Source organism: Impatiens glandulifera, chromosome 1 (genome assembly GCF_907164915.1).
Source record: "Impatiens glandulifera chromosome 1, dImpGla2.1, whole genome shotgun sequence".
Taxonomy (NCBI): Eukaryota; Viridiplantae; Streptophyta; class Magnoliopsida; order Ericales; family Balsaminaceae; genus Impatiens; species Impatiens glandulifera.
Window position 1 is genome coordinate 16524112 of NC_061862.1, and position 18902 is coordinate 16543013.

The 18902-nt window shown below is 31.5% G+C and overlaps 3 protein-coding genes across 3 annotated transcripts; 1 reads left to right on the forward strand and 2 right to left on the reverse strand.

The window, feature by feature from the left end:
- Positions 1 to 641: 641 nt before the first annotated feature.
- Positions 642 to 1073, reverse strand: LOC124919213. Its single transcript, XM_047459407.1, has one exon. It carries the CDS (start codon positions 1071 to 1073, stop codon positions 642 to 644), a length of 432 nt encoding a protein of 143 aa, XP_047315363.1.
- A 4382-nt stretch (positions 1074 to 5455) lies between these two features.
- LOC124919612 lies at positions 5456 to 9541 on the forward strand. Its single transcript, XM_047459886.1, has 8 exons — positions 5456 to 5951; positions 6042 to 6245; positions 6343 to 6834; positions 7190 to 7300; positions 7889 to 8077; positions 8350 to 8580; positions 9204 to 9324; positions 9408 to 9541. The coding sequence occupies exons 1-8, from the start codon at positions 5532 to 5534 to the stop codon at positions 9524 to 9526; spliced, it is 1887 nt and encodes a 628-aa protein (XP_047315842.1). The 5' UTR covers positions 5456 to 5531; the 3' UTR covers positions 9527 to 9541.
- Positions 9542 to 9882: 341 nt separating this feature from the next.
- Positions 9883 to 13286, reverse strand: LOC124919610 (LRR receptor-like serine/threonine-protein kinase HSL2). The gene is made up of 2 exons (XM_047459884.1): positions 10542 to 13286; positions 9883 to 10469 (listed from the first exon to the last, which is right to left on the reverse strand). The coding sequence occupies exons 1-2, from the start codon at positions 13255 to 13257 to the stop codon at positions 10138 to 10140; spliced, it is 3048 nt and encodes a 1015-aa protein (XP_047315840.1). The 5' UTR covers positions 13258 to 13286; the 3' UTR covers positions 9883 to 10137.
- Between the last annotated feature and the right edge of the window lie 5616 nt (positions 13287 to 18902).

Consider the following 18902-nt stretch of genomic DNA (forward strand, 5'->3'; position numbering starts at 1 on the left):
CTAAAAACACGACAACAGAAGTATGCGTTGAAAATCGATACAAACATTTGATCGGGCATAGTGAGCTAAATTCAGTGATATGTTTTGCGAAAACAACTTCATCGTTGTTGTAGTACTGGGAAGGATAAAGATGATTTGAACCACCAAAAAACTTAGATAAAATATCAAATTTAAATACCGAATTTAATTAGTAGAAGATTTTGATTACTAAATTTTAATAATACATCTTTCAATTAAAATATTTAAGTAACTCAATAGTCATTTACTCATTTTACTTCTCAACTATTTTTGTTCAAAAAAAATGAAAAAGATAATAATTATAATAATAAGATTTTAATTAAGAATTAATTATGAAAGAAAAGAATAACCTCTTAACTTTTTTTAAGACCTTGTTTAATGCATCATTTTTTTAAAACTTTTTTGTCAAAATAAATCATCTTTATTGATAAACACAAGTACTTATCAATGATTATACAAAATATTGATCCAATCATTTAGAAATGGCTCAATAACAAAAAAAAAAAATAGCAACAAAATATGAATGTCTTATAGATGGAATTACATGATTGATAAATACTCTATAACAATTTAAAACAATCAATTTATATTATACAAAATTAAAAGAATTATAGAATAACAAATTAAAAATATGGCCGTCTAGAAGAGACGGCATAGCTTCTGCTCCTAGGAAATAGAAACTCCGATTTCATCGTATTAGCATCGACATCACCATCATATGCCTCATTCTCATCAATTCTCCCAATCGCCGCCACGCTCCGGCTCCGACTCACCGTCGCCGGCATCTTCCGACCGACGTCGACATCCACCGATGATTTCCTTGAAGAAGAAGTAGAAGAAGACCTGGTGAATGATCTCGTGGAAGAATCGGAACTGACACTGTAACTCCTATGGAGAGAAGACGGTGGCGCCGGCAAACCCATGATTCCGGTGCCGGAAAAGTTGACTTGGCCGGTGCATTCTGTCACGCCCTTAAAGTACAAATCTTTGGCCTTTGCAAGTGCTCTTAATGAAGCCTTAATGTAATTCCTTAGTATGCTCGTCTTCTTCGCCATGAAGAAATTTATTTACTTATTTGAAAATTGGTTAATTTGATTTTTATTATGGAGGATTATACATACATATAGATATATATAGCTTAATTAGGTCATTGTTCATCATTAAATTTTGTGTTGAAAATTTGTGGGAAGAATAGTCATAATTGCGACCAAAAATAAAATATAACGACCGTAGACATTTCAAATGTCAAAAAAAGAAACTCAAAAGTTTGATTATATATCTTATTATCTGAAAATAGTTAAACAATTTTCATTATAACTTGTTGTTTTTAGATTATTTAATTAATTTATTAAACGTTTATGTATTTAGTATATTTGTCTTTATAAACTGAATCAAACTATCCTAAATATATATATTATAAGAAATTAATTTTTATTAAATTAAATAAAAAGTTACATATAAATTATTATTTATTAATAATAAAAAATAACATTTAAAAATTTAAATAAAGTTTTAGATTTTAAATAATACAAATTTGTAAAAATTAAAATTTTAATAAAAATGTTGAATAATCATCTAATTTTTTTATGAGAATTTAAAATACAAACTCATTTGAATTCAATAACGATAATTAATGAAGGATGTCAATTGTCAAGGGCAATCCAACCAATTAAGAAGTCACTTTCCAAAATTCGGAAATGCAATGAATTTATCTTGCCCGATGGGTTGATAACAACGCTGAAAAATGTTAGATAACTAATCCTTCTACAAATATTGTCAAAAATAATGTGAAACTCATTAAAAAAAAAAAATAAACCTTCATAAGAAAGATAAATTCTAAAATTTGTTTATTAGAAAAATAAAAAGAACTCCAAATTCAATAAAATCATCTCCTTCAAGAAGACAAACATTGACTCGAAAAATGATCATCTGCATGATTGAAGAATAAGAGCAACAAACAACTCGCAAAAAAATTGAGTATTGTTAGTATTAAAAATTTTGAGATAGAAAAATTCAATTCGACTAAATAAAATATGACACCGAACAAAATACAACATTAACTCAAATATAAATTTAAAAAAACAAAATTCAATACAAGGAAAATCAAACAAAATAATAACTTTTTCAACTTCTCTGTCAATTTATTTTTAGAAAGACAGAAAGACATTTTTTTATTATGTCAAATATTATATTTTTTCTAACTTATTTATAATTTGATAAATTAAATGATTGAATGTATTTAACATTAACACTATTTTAATTTGAATATATAGAATAAAAATAAGGAAGGTATAATCCTATTTTCCGTTCAAACCTATAACTATATAAGTGCTAATTGAACATAAAATGATGAATTGATAATTTTGTATAAATACAGTAAAATATATTTTAATTTGATTATTCTGTATTCTCAATCATAATTTGAGGACTATTTTTAATTCTACACCACAAAGTAATACATTCTATTTTTTTTGTCAATTTTTTGTTGCTATTTATTTATTTAGTAGATGATATCTAAAACTAATATATTATTTTTTAAATATTCGGGTTGATTAATTAATTTAATCAAAGTATAACAATAATGTCAATCTCACCTACAGTATGTCCAAGACGAATTAGACAAATAATTGTCTTAATTAATCCATTCATGATTTATATATATATATATATATATATATATATATATTATAGTTTGTTTGTTTTGTGTTTATTTTATGATATGATTTTTTAAACTGGTTTATAAATTATATATATATATATATATATATATATATATATATATATATATATATATATATATATATTATATAATATTTTAATCTTAAAATTATTCTATGAAAGAAGTTAACAATTCAATTTTTGACTCATCTCAATTTCATTTTTGTTAAGTGAGAATTCAACTTGACAATAAAAAATAATTTTTTTTTATTCAAATAAGCACTAGTTTTTGGACATTGACTATATTATATTTGGTCAAACAAGCACTTAGTTTTTGGACATTGACTATATTATAATATAATGTTTGGATTAGGAGAGAAAAATAATAAATATAATTTTATTATTAAGATTAGTATTAATATTTTAATTTTTTATTATATTTTATTTAATTAAAAATATAAAATATTATTATTTTTATATCATAATTATTTAAAATATTTAAATATTTCATAATTTAATAAAATATAAATATAAGCATCTAATATTTTATCATATTAATTAAACTTTTTCAAAATAAAAATACTTATAAAAAAAATTGAATGATTTAAATTTTTTACTAATTATAAACAAAAAATTATAAATTAAACATAAATAATATAAGAAAAAATCTTTCTAATATTATATAATAGTGGATAAATACATTTAGATTAAATATAACGTTTAATTTAATAATATATTATAAAATGGTATAATTTTTTTAATAATAATTTTTATTAAAATAATTCATATTTAACTTCTCTAATATTTTTTAAATAATACTGGTTATATAGAATTGTTGTTTTATTTTTAATTTTTATAATTTATATTTAATTAATTTATTATAATTTTATTATTAAATAATTAAAATTATTTCTTTAATAAATAATATAAGAAAAAATCTTTCAAATATTATATAATAGTGGATAAATACATTTAGATTAAATATAACGTTTAATTTAATAATATATTATAACATGATATAATTTTTTTAATAAAATTTTTTATTAAAATAATTCATATTTAACTTCTCTAATATTTTTTAAATAATACTTGTTATATAGAATTGTTGTTTTATTTTTAATTTTTATAATTTATATTTAATTAATTTATTATAATTTTATATTTAAATAATTGAAATTATTTCTATAATAAATAAATAAATTTATTATTATATTAATTGTAAAAGAACGTATAATATAATTATAAAAGAATATATATATATATTATAATTATAATTATGATAGAAAAAATATGAGAGATTCATTCCTCCCAATGTAGAGAGGAACTAAATATCCGAGAATCAAATCAATATCCTGGAATTAAACTCATTAACAAAATTAGGAAGATCCACATGCGATGCAAACTGATAAAAATATATTGTTACAACAACTTTCCGCGTTCATCAAATTTGGTATTGAATTATAAATATAAAGTGTTATTAGCTTAGTTGGTTAAAGAGTTGTATTTATTTTTGTTAGGTTGCGAGAGTTCGAAACATACCTATAACATTTTTTATTTTATTTTTAACCGTTTTAAGTTTATGGGCGGGTCAACCCAAAATCCGATCCAAATATCAATTTATTCTCACATATATATCTAAATTAACCACAGCTCTCGATCCGACAATTCAGACACTTTCAAAATTAAGTATCATTATATATATATGTATTAGTTAGTTAAAAAGTTAAACTTATATTGTTACAGCGTCCCACGTTCATCAAATTTGGTTTTGAATTAAAAATATATAGTGTTATTAGTCTAGTTGGTTAAAGAGTTGTACTTGTTTTATTAGGTTGTGAGTTCGAAACATACCTATAGTATTTTTAATTTTATTTTTAACCGTTTTAAGTTTATGGACGGGTTAACCCAGAATCCGACCAAAGTATCCATTTACACTCACATATATATCCAAATTAACCATCTCGACCCGACAATTCGAAAATTTTCATTCCATATAAATATGTTAATTCATTCCATTTTCATTCCTGAGTAAAAAAATAGTACCAAGCATAAATATAAAGTTATCAATCCACTCTAACTGACAATTTTTTTTAAATTTGAAAAAAAATAATTTGTGCCAACAAAATAATATGAGTTTTTAAAATAAAATGTCTCAACATCCACTTCATTCTAGACATTTGAAATGAGAATCGAATTTCGTGAATTTTGATCTCTTAAAAATCATTTTTATTACTTAAGTTACTTTTTGATATAGTGTTTTATATACTAATTTTATTAATTTTTTTTATAATAATATAAAGTAAAATTGTCATTACAAATAAAGATCTATTTTAACAGTTTAAAAATGTAGAAAATATAATTATAAAGAAATGGAATGGTTTGCGATCTAATCACCTAGGCGGTCTGTTTCGAAGTTGAGCGTGAGAAAAAGACGAATTTCTTCAAGAATCAAAATATATTAGCTTTTGAAAAGGGATATTTAGAGAAGATGATATCAATTTTACATCAAATTTAATGTGAACTTAGTTAAAAAAAAAAGTTATTGATCTCGATCTAAAGTGGTGAGAGGTAATTTATAAATTTTATTTTTAATTAAAATTCATATAGATTTTCAACCAAGAACACAAATTTTATTTTATTTTTTTTAGTTATAATTTATATATTCTTATGTTTTTTAGTTATGAAATTTTATTTCAAATTATTATTTATTATATTAAAATTTTAAATAATACATATTATTTACATATCAACACATTAAAATATTTATGTGTTTCGATAACTGCTCTAAACAAACAAGCCGAATAGAAACCTAGAAGACGAAGTCCGACTCTGAGCTTAGACATGGTTGCTTGATCATGGCTTTCACCTTCATTCAATCTCTTCCTCACTCCACATCCTTGTATGCCTCTAAGCGTCACTATTCACCATCCATAAATCTCACTTCACATGGAAAACTATGTTGCAAAACCTTTGGAGATTCATTTCAAGTCCGCGCTTCTTCGTTTTCAAAGGCTGCTCCAGCGACTGAAAAGGAAGTTCTCAAGGCAATTGTAGATTCCGATGGAAAGACACTTCCTGGTGTTAGAGCTTACGAGAACCGCTTGGCTCGACTTACGCTAGTTGGTTCCGTCGACTTTGAACAGGCATTGACTGCAGCGGCTGCCGATGGAGGTGATACGGCTTCCCAGCATGTTTCCGAAGGAATGGAAGCTATGGTTGTGGAAACGTTTTTTCCTGGTCCGCCTGATGAGAATAGCACAATCTCGACTCGACTGGTATTTTACTATTTTATCGTTTTCACTGTCATTTCTTTTGTAGTAGATTTATGAATATGAGAATGATTGTGGATATTTGTATGATTGTAGTTTCTGCCATCTAGAAGAGTGGAAGATAAAGCTAGAAAATTGAAACATACTCTCACTGAAGATATTTTGTCTAGTACTACATCGCAGAATATACTTGCTATGACATTCAGACAAGTTGTAATACAACAGCTTTGGAATTTTGAATTGATACTTTTTAAGCCTGGAACGGATAGAAACATGGACGATTTGGAGAATGCACGGGAGGTTTCAATCATGTTCTTATGCTTAATCCTGTTTTTGTTTTCATTTGTAAATCAAACTATACTGGATCCAGTTCTCTTATGCATTTCGTTTTCATCAGGTTATTCCATCTCTCACAGTTAACTCCTCGGATGAACGAGTTATTTATGTTCTGGCTGAAGTTGTGTATCATGCTGCTCTCAAGAGCAACAAGAAGAATTTCACTAGTAATATGACGGGGAAGAGGAAGAAGAAACTTTTCCAATGGTTCCGCAGGGATGAAAAGATAGAATCCAGTGATGCATCTGTTGCATTGTATAATTTACTAGAAGATGAAATTGTTGGAACTGCTAAAAACTTGTTTGAACATTTTAACTTGACGAAGGCCAACTATAAGTCTGTGAAAACAAATTTCAAGAACAATTGGTGGACTTCACCTGCATATTTTGAACTTGAAGAGATTGGTGGCACTGAGTTTAGTTCTTGGACTATTGAGTATGGTCCTGCTTATAGACTTCAAATTGACATTGATAGGCTGCCTGGTGTAAAACTGGATGGTTGGAGAAACACAGAAGAAAATAAGTGGGAGATCCTTTTGACCCACTCCCAGATGGTACTTGCTTTGTTTCTTCTCTTGATGCAACCATTTTATGCATGCTGTCTTTGGAGACTATGTATTTACTTCCTAGTTGTATATTTATTTTTCCTGCTTTTGTTATTGATTATGTGCTTTAGTGTACTTGTGAAAGAATTATATGCAGTTTTTTTTGGGTTAAAATATATCATGAAAGGTTTTTGCTTCCAATGTTAGCTATTTTTGGGGGTGTTTTTCCTCCTATCACCTTATTTATCATTATTACATTATTTACATGATCTCCCCAGTCCTTGCATATTTCATTCCTATTGCTAATTTATGTTACCTAAGTGTGATGTATTAGGTTGTGATATTTGATGTCAGATTTTTGCAGGTTGAATTGGCTAACATTTTGGACATGTATTATGAAGACAATTACACATTACCTCAGAAAAAACTATTCTCTGATGCTATTCTGAAGCCAACAAATACCTGGTCTAATAAGGTACCCAGCTGTTTGTTTCATTTGTATATTGCTCTTGTTAAATTTCCATGACCTTTATTGATTTACTGCTATAAGACGTCCAGTCTTACCTTCATTGTAGAGTTGATTAGATTCACTCACTTTAATTGGGAATCTTATCCTGTTGAAGAGATATCATTAGAGAGCTAGCCTGACATTAAGAGATTGCTCTTGTTTTATTTCCTTTTGTGGATCTGTAACCTCCTTGTATTTAACCAACAAATAAGACATGCCATGGTTTCTGCCAGTCTTCCACCAGTTATCAAAAGCATCTGTCATTTTCCTTAATTGTAGGAGATCCATGTCTGATTATGATCAAGGACATGCTTTTAATTTTGGCTTTGTATTTATGAAATTAGTTATATATGTATCAATTACATTATTCCTCTACATATGCAAAAGACAGAACACCCTGTATTTTTTGTTGTTGTTACATTGGTGAAGGTCAAATACATCGGCTGGTTGAAACAATTTTCTATACGATATACCACTCTGTATCTTATGATTTAATTAGTTGGAATATATTGTGGTGACTGAAGTTGATTGACTATGTTGCCCCACTTATTACAGAAAATTGCATCAATACTGAAATTGCTCTCTGCCATTGTTGCAACTGGGTTTTGTCTCATTACCATCAGTATCCTTGGAAAGCTTTACTTGCCTCAAATGAATAGCAGGAGAAAGTATCCTGGAGAAAACAGGTCTTCCCAATCGTATACTACTGACCACATCAAAGTTCAGTTGATGGAATGTACAAGGGTATGCCTTGTAATATCTTACTAGTTTTCTGATTTTAGCCTTTAAGGGCATATTGCCTTGTGTATAGTTATTCTAACCTTCGTACAAAGTTGGAACCAATTAAGCTTTTCTTTATATCCCGAAACATCTATGAACTCAAGGTTTTTTTAAGTATGCCTTTCTTATTTCTTGAAGCAGCAATAAAGGATTTTAAGTATGTATATTTACACTCTTCACGTGCTAAATTTTGGATAATGTTTTTTACTTATGTTTACTTTTTTCTCAAATTAAAGTTGGAAGAATACTGCACATCAATTATCAAGAAAATTCAGAATGCCTATGGTTGGACTGGAGATGTAACAACAGAAAAGGAATTTGGCGTTTGGATAGGAGAGCTCCCTCTGTACTTGAGGGGACTTGGTGAAAGTGACTTTCATAATGGAGACATCACATCCAGCCCTATTTCATCTGAAGACAGGAAGGACCAACTGATAACCTCTGCTCAAGATATTGCTAGTTATCAGGTAATGGTTCCAGAGAATAGAATAACGGTCATTTTTGGAAACTGTGTTTTAAGTGTGTTTGTTTCACTAAGAAATCCTCAATTTATTTTGATAAATAAATACATTTTACTATGGTATAAAAGTGTGATTGGTACTGTGGTTGAGACTATAGTCTCAAACTATGAAATATATACATCTTCATTTGGTATAAAAGTGTGTCCAGTTTTGTTGTTGTTAAAGTGAGCTAGTTGGGAATTGGGATACACTAACATAACATATTTTGCCTTAATTTTATGTATTAACTATTTGGAACCATAAAGTAAAGCATGCTATACAATTCTTGTAGTATTGTTCTAGGAGTTGATAACCTAATTCTGAAATTTCTTTACCAAAATTAGATAATTTAATTTCTAAAAGTTCATCTAAATATCTTCTGGTAATGATTTCCTTCAAGCTAAGTTCTAAATTTACTTGTGTTGATTGTTTATTTGATATGATGAAATTTAGAAGGTTAGTGAATTACATAAACTGGTAGATCTAAATCTGAATCATAATCCTTCATATCTTTATTGCATATTGGTCAACTCTAGTAGTTTTCTCACAATTGTCCTTCTTATCTTATCTTACTGCTGGAGAAACTTCAGGTGGTTATGTCAATTGAAGGAAAGCTGGTTGGGTTTCAACCTACAAGTCTGGTGGCTGTCAATCATTGGGCAGCCCATCCCTTGGTAGAAGAACTCTATGAAGGGAAAAAACTTAAGCCTGGTAAACAATCCTGGCTATTTTCTTTTCATTATCTACTATGAACTTAAATCTTGATGCATCTGTTGTGAACATTTGGAAAGCAGGACTTATGGATCATGGTCTTAATATAAGCCGCCCAAAAGAGGTGGTTGTCATAGAGTTATTGATGTCTGTAAATCCCAATTCCAAATTTGCATTAGCAAGGCCTCTTAAAGAATTGTAGATGTAAAACCCCTCACCAGGTAGACAGGTATAAACCTATTCTAAAGTAGATTTAAATCAATTAGTCTGTTTTGAGTTTAGTTTATTCTCTTAAAGTATTTTATCTGATGTCAGTTGGCAGGCACAAAGAAAACATTTGTAAAAGAGTATGTCTGCATAACAGATGAATCATATGATGAAAGTCCAGACCAGAAGATGATCTGTGGAAGAAGGAACAATTTCCAGGTGTGATGCTAGTTGTTTGATTATGATAGGACTTAATATGTTCATTTTCCATGCATTTTGTAACATGCTAAAAGAATCGTGTAGACAAGTAGCCTAACCGAGATGAAATAAAATGCAGAAACAGATAAACAAATTTTGGAATATCAGGAAAATTTTCAATTCTCATTTAAAAGGAAAGTATTTACAAATTCAGATTCATCATCCTATCCCACTGATTTTCTCGCTGTTATATTTGGTGCTTCCGAGGAGTTTGGAGCGGCATGAAGATGGAAACCAAGTTGAATGGAGCCAGAGTCACTAATCATCCAAATCTCCAGGTATCCTACTGATTCTATAAGAAGAATTCTTAAGAATCCGCAGAAGCAAACAAGAATCCAATCCTTAGGCTTATTTGCTGGATTGATAACCCTTTAGCATTTCAACCACTCTTGTCATACAAGGTCTATCTTTAGGCGAAGCCGAGGTACAACCAAGAGCCACTTTGACAACTTTCTCAATTCCTTCGTAGTCACTCCAAGAAATCGTCATCCTCTTGTCAACTAGCCAACCAAAGTCTTGATCCGACGATAACAAAGCACCTTCTCTAGCCCACTTAACAATATCCTTACCCTCTCCGAACGACTCAGAAGTTGGCCTTCTACCGCTAACCAATTCCAAGAGAACCACCCCAAAACTGTAAACGTCACTTTTCTCATTCACCTTCATTGTGTAGCCATACTCTACAAGTAAAAAACAGAAACGAATTACACTAAATGTCATAACCGAACATAGATTCAACAAAGATTACTGACCTGGGGCAATGTAGCCACAAGAGCCTGCAACACGAGAAACCCGCTTGTCGTCATCCCCATCCCCATGTAAGGACTTGGCGAGTCCAAAATCAGCAAGCCTCGGCACAAAATATTCGTCCAGAAGAATGTTATTCGACTTAACATCCCTGTGAACAATCGGCGGCACACAATAGTGATGAAGATAAGCCAGTCCTTGTGCAGCCCCGACTGCTATAGTAAACCTCTTTCCCCAATCCAAATCCATACCCCCTTTCTCCCCATGCAAAACGTCGGCTAAACTTCCGTTTTCCATGTACTCGTACCCTAATATCCTAATATCTTCCCCTATGCAACTGAACAAAAGCTTCACCACATTCCCGTGGCGAACCCTTCCTAGCGTCTCGATCTCCGATCGGAACACTTCGTCTGCGTTCTCTTCACTCTTCTTGTTCCCTCCCCACCATAGCCTCTTAACTGCCAATACCTGTCCTGTCTTCTTCAGTTGCAGTCTATAAACCCGACCAGAACCACCTTCACCTATCTGATTACCATCAGTCAAGGATTCCAATATTTCTTCTACACTAAACCGAACCTGCTCGAATGAAGTCATCGTTAGAGGCGATTTCCGTTTGCCCAAGAGTAGTTTGAACGTTTTCGACTTTACAAGCCATACAAGTAATATGGTGAGTATTACAGAGAAGGCCACTACCAGACCCACCAAGTGAGAATTGAAGGGTTTGGGTTTATGGCATTTAGGAAGTGGTTTTAGACTGCGACTGCACAGACCCGGGTTTCCCATTAGGCTAGAAAGGAAGTACTCGGAGTCGAAACCGGCTGGGACTTCTCCTTGGAGGTAGTTATTTGAGACGTTGAATACATTGAGCTTCAGCTTTGTCAGCTCAGGCGGAATATTCCCGGAAAACAAGTTCCGGGAAAGATCCAGGTACAGAAGATCAGGGAGATGTCCGAGATCACTAGGGATTTCGCCGTGGAAACGATTGTTAGACAAGTTCATCTCAACCAGATGTCTCCAGTTAGTAACATTGATGGGAATTTCACCTTCTAATTTGTTGCCTTGTAAATAAAGATTCTCCAAGTGTTTCCAATTAGTGATGCAAGTAGGTAATGCTCCAGAGAACTGATTTCTACTCATATCCACGTCTACTAGATTCGATAAATGGCAGATTTCGGATGGAAGCTGGCCTGAAAAGTTGTTCCCGGCGATCCACATCGTGGTTAAGCCCATTGCGTTAGAGAATAGCGATGGAATTTGGCCTGAGAAGGCATTGTTTTCTAACTGAAGGTGTTGTAGTCCTGGCAAGCTCCAGAAACCTGAAGGAACTGAACCCGATAGTCTATTGTTCTCAATTCGAACATAATTGAGAGAATGACAATCTCCGAATAACTCAGGAATTGGACCTGAAAATTGATTATTGAAAAGGACCAGTCGTTCGAGATTCTTATAGTGACAGAGATTCAATGGAATCATTCCTTCAAGTTCATTTCCTGAGACATCAAAATCCATTAGGCTTGAATTCTCACCCAACTTCCCCGGCAATTTGCCTGAAAATCTGTTGTTGAAAAGCTTTAGTACTGAAAGATTAGGATTAGAAGCAATGGCATCCGGAATCTCGCCGGAAAGGCTGTTATCATTCAGATTGAGTGATTGCAGATGCAATTTAGCAAGACTTAAGGGTAGTTTACCGGTGAGATTGTTCTGAGAAAAGTCAAGTTGAATCATTAATGTCAGGTTCGAGAAAACATCAGGCAATTCACCGGACAATTGGTTTTGATAAAGCTCGATTTGTTCTATGTTAATCAACCGGCTAATACCTTCCGGAATACTGCCGGTGAGATTGTTCTTGGTAAGGTCGAGATTCTTAAGTTGAAACAAATGACCAATCGAATCAGGAATAACACCGACGAGATTTGTCTGTGCAAGCCATAGATATTCAAGTTTTGTTAAGTTCCCGATTGATTCAGGAAGTGGGCTTGGCATGAAAGGATTATAAGCTAGATCAAGCCGTGTTAATTGAGAGAGATTAGTAATGAACTCCGGCACAGGCCCAGGTCCGGTGAGACTATTAGCGTACAGACTGAGTACCTTTAGCGACGGAAACATTCCAAAACTGGTCGGAATATCGCCGGAGAAGTTGTTGTAAGAGAGATCAAGCGTAGTAAGGTTGGAAAAGACAGGGGAAAACTCCGGCAACTCTCCGGTGAAGTAATTTGAAGAGAGATTCAAGAAAAGAAGAGTGTTACATAGAGAGATTGAATCTGCGGTCAGAGTGCCGTTCAAACTGTTATCTCCTAAAGAGAGACTCTGTAGGGTAGTAATCCGGCAGAAATCGTCGGGGAAAGGTCCGGCGAGATTGAAACTGTCGAGGGAGATTGAAACAACGGCGCCGTTTTGTGGGTGGCAGGTGATACCAGTCCAATCGCAGGGTGGGTTTGGAGTGGTTTGAGCCCAGTTTTGAAGATGGGTATCTTGGTCAATGAGACGGCCATTGTTTATTGGTCGGAGAAGAAGGGCGGCATCTCTCATTGAAGATGATCTGACCATGGACATGGAAATGTACAGAGTAAGGAGGAAGAAGAAGAAGATTAGAGAAACTGACCTCATTTCTAGCTCTGCTTGCTTCAATGGTGGGAATACAGAAGCTCTAGAATGAGATGGACGTTTTTGTTGTTGATATTGATAGTAGAATAGAAAGTAGAGTAACCCTATTTGACTCATTTAAGTCTATATGGCGTTTTAAGTGCATCTCATCTTCATCTTCAAAGTGGATCTCCCAAATCTATTATATTATATATATTCATCGGTTTTTGGTAACTTGGGATAATATATATTTATTAGGGGATATATAACTATGGAGATTTTTTTTTGATTTTTTACTTTAAATACAACTATAAGATTAAAAAAAAAATGTAAATTTACTAAATAGTTGATTACAAAATTAAATTATTTGATCTCATGTTTTAAATTTAATTGTTAATTTTATTTAATAATTGTATAATAATCTTGTGGTGTAAAGTTAATGGGAAATTGTACTACTTTTGCATGATTGCATTTTCAATGGTCCCATTGTTTTTTTGAATAGTCAACAAGATATATATATTTAAATGGTTTGTGATTGTTCCTATTTGGGAGAAAATGAAATTGATATTTTCACTAATTTTGTATATAATTAATTAATTAATTAATTAATGTTAGAAGTTTCCATTATACTTCTATTAGAAATCATTGTTATCTTTATTTAAAATAATATATAAAAATTTGAACATATAAAATTATATATATAATATACATTGATTTTTTTTTATTTTTTTTTTAAGAAGTTGATTTTGCTTCTCTTTTAAAATTGGAATACCCACGTCTTATTTTCGTTAAACTAAAAGTTAGTACTCATTTGAATAAATATATTATTATTATAAAAAAATAAAGAATCCAACAATTATATATATTGAGTTTAATGTTCCAGAATATTGAGTATAAATTTTCCAGGATATTATGATTGTGTAACTTTTGTTATCATTTAAAAAATCATCAATTAATTTTGCAATTAAATATAATAAAAGTTAAATCTGATTAGAATCAAACTAAAAATACTTTCAGATGAAATTAAAACAATTTATATATATATATATATATATTTAGACAAGTTAATTAGTTATCATTTTAAGTTAATTTTTAATATTTAACGATTTTAAAGTTAATAACTTTAATTTAATAAAAAAATAAATTAGTTAGAAACTATAAATTAGTTTTTAAAACATCATTAATTAATTTTATAATAAAGAATATGAATTCTTTTTTGGACTCTTAATTCAACATTGTTAATGGGCCGATCCATGCTCCACTAATTTCCCCTTTTTATTCTTCCTAATTTGATGTGGACTGGCCCATCTGGTTTTAATTTCGTTGATGCTGGACTGGACTTGTTCAAATAAAAAGTAAAAGACTGGACCGAACCGGACCGTTGAATCGGTTTTTCTTTTGTTTTTCATATTTTATGTTATGAAATAACATTGAAATTTCGAACCCACAAACTTGTGTAGAGATATTATATTTTAATAGGTTATAGGTAATATAAACAAATACATATAATATATATTTGATTTTTTTATTATATATATATATATTTAATTTAAGTAGTTCTAAGTATATGAATTTTTTGTTCTTTTAGATTATATATATTTTTATTTGAGCTATTTAATGGATTAATAATATATCATACTAATAAAACAATACATTATTAATGCATGGAAGGGACACTTACTAATTAGTTTATTGTTAGTATAAGTTAAAGCTATGTATTAAAATAATTTAGTATACATTATTGGCATATATAATTTTATTTAATAAATAATATGGAGATATGAAGAAAAGGACAAAATTAAAGCATCGAGATTATAGACGTGTAAAGTTGAACTTCATTACTATTATTTTATAATATCATTTTCTTCCTTTAAGAAGTTTAAAAACATAGCCCTATTATTTATTCCACCTCCAAAAAAATTGAAAACTTAAATTTAAAATGGTCAGCAATTTTTTAGAGCTAGCATTCAAGCTGGAGCAAAAAAAAAAAACTATATCCAATTTCTAATAAATAAAGCATTTAAAATGGCACTTGATTAGATACTGTTATATAACATTTAAATTGAGTAATAAAAAATATAATAAATAGTTTGGACCATGTGACAGGTGAGCCATTCCCATGTTGGTCTACCTAAATTTGTATATTCTATCCAAACATTACAATATAGGATTATTAAATAAAGCTGGATGATATCTGTCACATCATTTAACTGATTAATCATATAATACCTCCCATCACTTTCATTACATGGCAAAAATTAAAATGATTTTGTTTTAATTTAAGAAGATTGAATACACACGTAATCATTATCTTTACTCAATTGATTTTTTCAATTTTTTTTTCAATATTGAATATGGATATTATAATAATGATTTTTTTTCATATAATTTGTCAAATTTATCTTTTATATATATATATATATATATAATCTTTTTAAATTAAATAAAAAAATATTATACTCTCTCACTTAATATTTTTAAATTAATTTTTTAATATAAAATACTAACCTAACCAGATCTCTCTAACTTAAAATTATAATTAAAAATTTAAAGAAACCAACTATTAAATTAAATTTAAAAGGAAGAATATATTATTAATAATCTATAAAGTATAAACTTATTATCCCCTCTTCTTCTTGTTGGCAAGAAGTGGATATCAACCTAACCTAAGTTTTTTTTGTTAGATATGTGAGATGACAAGTTTTGCGCCTAATTAAATAATTAAGTGTGTTTACGGGATATATACTTAATCCGTTGTCCCTTTATTTTCCCAAAAAGTATAAACCTTGGTTAGAAAAGAGAAATATATATATATATATATATATATATATATATATATATATATAATATAGGTATTTTCTATCTCTTCTCTCATTTCCTCTCTTTCTTAATTAAATTTTATATTTTAAAAATTATAAATATATTTTATCTTATATTTTTTAGTTTCTAATTATTTTCAACCTCTTTATATATATATATATTAGATGTAGTTACCTTTTTTATATATATATATTATATTATTTTTCATCATTAATTTTATATAAATACATTTTATTTTTTTATTATACATATTTCTCTCATCATATATATATATATATATATATATATATATATATTTATATATATATATATAATATTTTCTTTATTAGAAGTTATTTGGTTAATATAAAAATTAATTAATTAGTAATAAATATTAAATACAATATATAATACATACGTAAAATAATAAATTATTTTAACAATCTTAAGTGGTCTAGCGGTTAAAGTGTTCACATTTCATATGACCATGTTCGGGTTCGAATCCTAAAACATGCAAATTTAGATTTTTAAGAATGCATTATGAATATGAGGCATCTGAAAGTGTGAGGCCAAAATTAGTGATTGATTTGACAAGTATTTAAAAGTGTGAGGTCACAAGATGAAGGTCGAGTAGTGGGTTGTTTATCGAGTGTGAGGTCCAAATTACTAGTTGGTTTAACAATCATTTAAAAGTGTGAGGTTACTAAATGGAGGTCGGGTGATGAGTGTTTTATCGAATATGATGTCAAAATAAAGAATATGAGGCATCTGAAAGTGTGAGGTCGGAATTAGTGGTTGGTTTGACGAGTATTTTAAAATGTGAGGTCACAAGATTAAGGTCGAGTAGTGGGTAGTTTATCGAGTGTGAGGTCAAAATTACTAGTTGGTTTAACAAAAATTTGAAAGTGTGAGGTCACGAGATGGAGGCCGGGTGGTGAGTGGTTTGTCGAATGTGAGGTCAAAATTAGTTGTTGGTTTGACGAGCATTTGAATGTGTGATGTCACAAGATGGAGGTAGGAATTAGTGGTTGGTTTGGCGAGCATTTGAAAGTATGAGGTCACGAGATGGAGGTCGAGTGGTGGGTGGTTTTTCGAGTGTAAAGTCTTATTGGTTGGTTTGGAGAGCATTTGAAAGTGTGAAGTCACGAGATGAAGGTCAGGTGGTGGGTGGTTTGTCGAGTGTGATGTCAGAATTAATTGTTGGTTTGACGAGCATTTGAAAGTGTGAGGTCACGAGATGGAGGTCGGGTGGTGGGTGGTTTGTCGAGTGTGAGGTCGGAATTAATGGTTGCTTTGGCGATCATTTGAAAGTGTGAGATCACGAGATGGAGGTCGGGTGGTGGTGGTTTGTCGAGTGTGAGGTTAGAATTATTGGTTGTTTTGGCGAGCATTTGAAGTGTGAGGTCACGAGATGGAGATTAGTTGGTGGGTGGTTTGTCGAGTGTGAGGTCATAATTAATTATTGGTTTGGCAAAAATTTGAAAGTGTGAGGTCACGAGATGGAGGTCGGGTGGTGGGTGGTTTATCGAGTGTGTGGTCAGAATTAGTTGTTGATTTGACGAGCATTTGAAAGTGTGAGGTCACGAGATGGAGGTTGGATGGTGGGTGGTTTGTCGAGTGTGAGGTCGGAATTATTGGTTGGTTTGGCGAGCATTTGAAAGTGTGAGGTCACGAGATGAAGGTCAGGTAGTGGTGGTTTGTCGAGTGTGAGGTCGGAATTATTAGTTGGTTTGGCGAGCATTTGAAAGTGTGAGGTCACTAGATGGAGATCGGGTGGTGGGTGGTTTGTCGAGTGTGAGGTCAGAATTAATTATTGGTTTGGCGAGCATTTAAAAGTGTGAGGTCAAAAGATGGAGGTCGGGTGGTGGGTGGTTTGTCTAGTGTGAGGTCAGAATTAATTGTTGGTTTGGCGAGCATTTGAAAGTGTAAGGTCATGAGATGAAGGTCGGGTGTTGGGTGATTTATTGAGTATTGGTCGGAATTAGTGGTTAGTTTGGCGAGCATTTGAAAGTGTAAGATCATGAGATGGAGGTCGTGTGGTGGGTGGTTTGTCGAGTGTGAGGTCAGAATTAGTTGTTGGTTTGACGAGCATTTGAAAGTGTGAGGTCAAGAGATGGAGGTTAGGTGGGTGGTGGGTGGTTTGTCGAGTGTGAAGTCGAAATTAATAGTTGGTTTGACGAGTATTTGAAAGTGTGAGGTCACGAGATAGAGGTCGGGTGGTGGGTTGTTTATCGAGTGTGGGGTCGGAATTAGTAGTTGGTTTGACGAGCATTTGAAAGTGTGAGGTCACGAGATGAAGGTCATGTGGGTGGTGGGTGGTTTGTCGAGTGTGAGGTTATAATTAATTATTGGTTTGGCAAGAATTTGAAAGTGTGAGGTCACGAGATGGAGGTCGGGTGGTGGGTGGTTTATCGAGTGTGAGGTCAGAATTAGTTGTTGATTTGACGATCATTTGAAAGTGTGAGGTCACGAGATGGAGGTTGGATGGTGGGTGGTTTGTCAAGTGTGAGGGCGGAATTATTGGTTGGTTTGGCGAGCATTTAAAAGTGTGAGGTCACGATATGAAGGTCGGGTGGTGGTGGTTTGTCGAGTGTGAGGTCGGAATTATTAGTTGATTTGGCGAGCATTTGAAAGTGTGAGGTCACTAGATGGAGATCTGGTGGTGGGTGGTTTGTCGAGTGTGAGGTCATAATTAATTATTGGTTTGACGAGCATTTGAAAGTGTGAGGTCACAAGATGGAGGTTGGGTGGTGGGTGGTTTGTCGAGTGTGAGGTCAGAATTAGTTTTTGATTGGCGAGCATTTGAAAATGTAAGGTCATGAGATGAAGGTCGGGTGTTGGGTGATTTATTGAGTATTGGTTAAAATTAGTGATTGGTTTGGCGAGCATTTCAAAGTATAAGATCATGAGATGGAGGTCGAGTGGTGGGTGGTTTGTCGAGTGTGAGGTCAGAATTAATTGTTGGTTTGACGAGCATTTGAAAG

Coding starts and splice junctions, on each gene's coding strand:
- LOC124919213 (XM_047459407.1), bottom strand. CDS start 1,073: ATGGCGAAGAAGACGAGCATACTAAGGAATTACATTAAGGCTTCATTA.
- LOC124919612 (XM_047459886.1), top strand. CDS start 5,532: ATGGCTTTCACCTTCATTCAATCTCTTCCTCACTCCACATCCTTGTAT. Junction 6,246..6,342: donor ATTTGGAGAATGCACGGGAG/GTTTCAATCATG, acceptor CGTTTTCATCAG/GTTATTCCATCTCTCACAGT. Junction 8,078..8,349: donor AGTTGATGGAATGTACAAGG/GTATGCCTTGTA, acceptor CTCAAATTAAAG/TTGGAAGAATACTGCACATC.
- LOC124919610 (XM_047459884.1), bottom strand. CDS start 13,257: ATGAGTCAAATAGGGTTACTCTACTTTCTATTCTACTATCAATATCAA. Junction 10,470..10,541: donor TTGTGGCTACATTGCCCCAG/GTCAGTAATCTT, acceptor TTTTACTTGTAG/AGTATGGCTACACAATGAAG.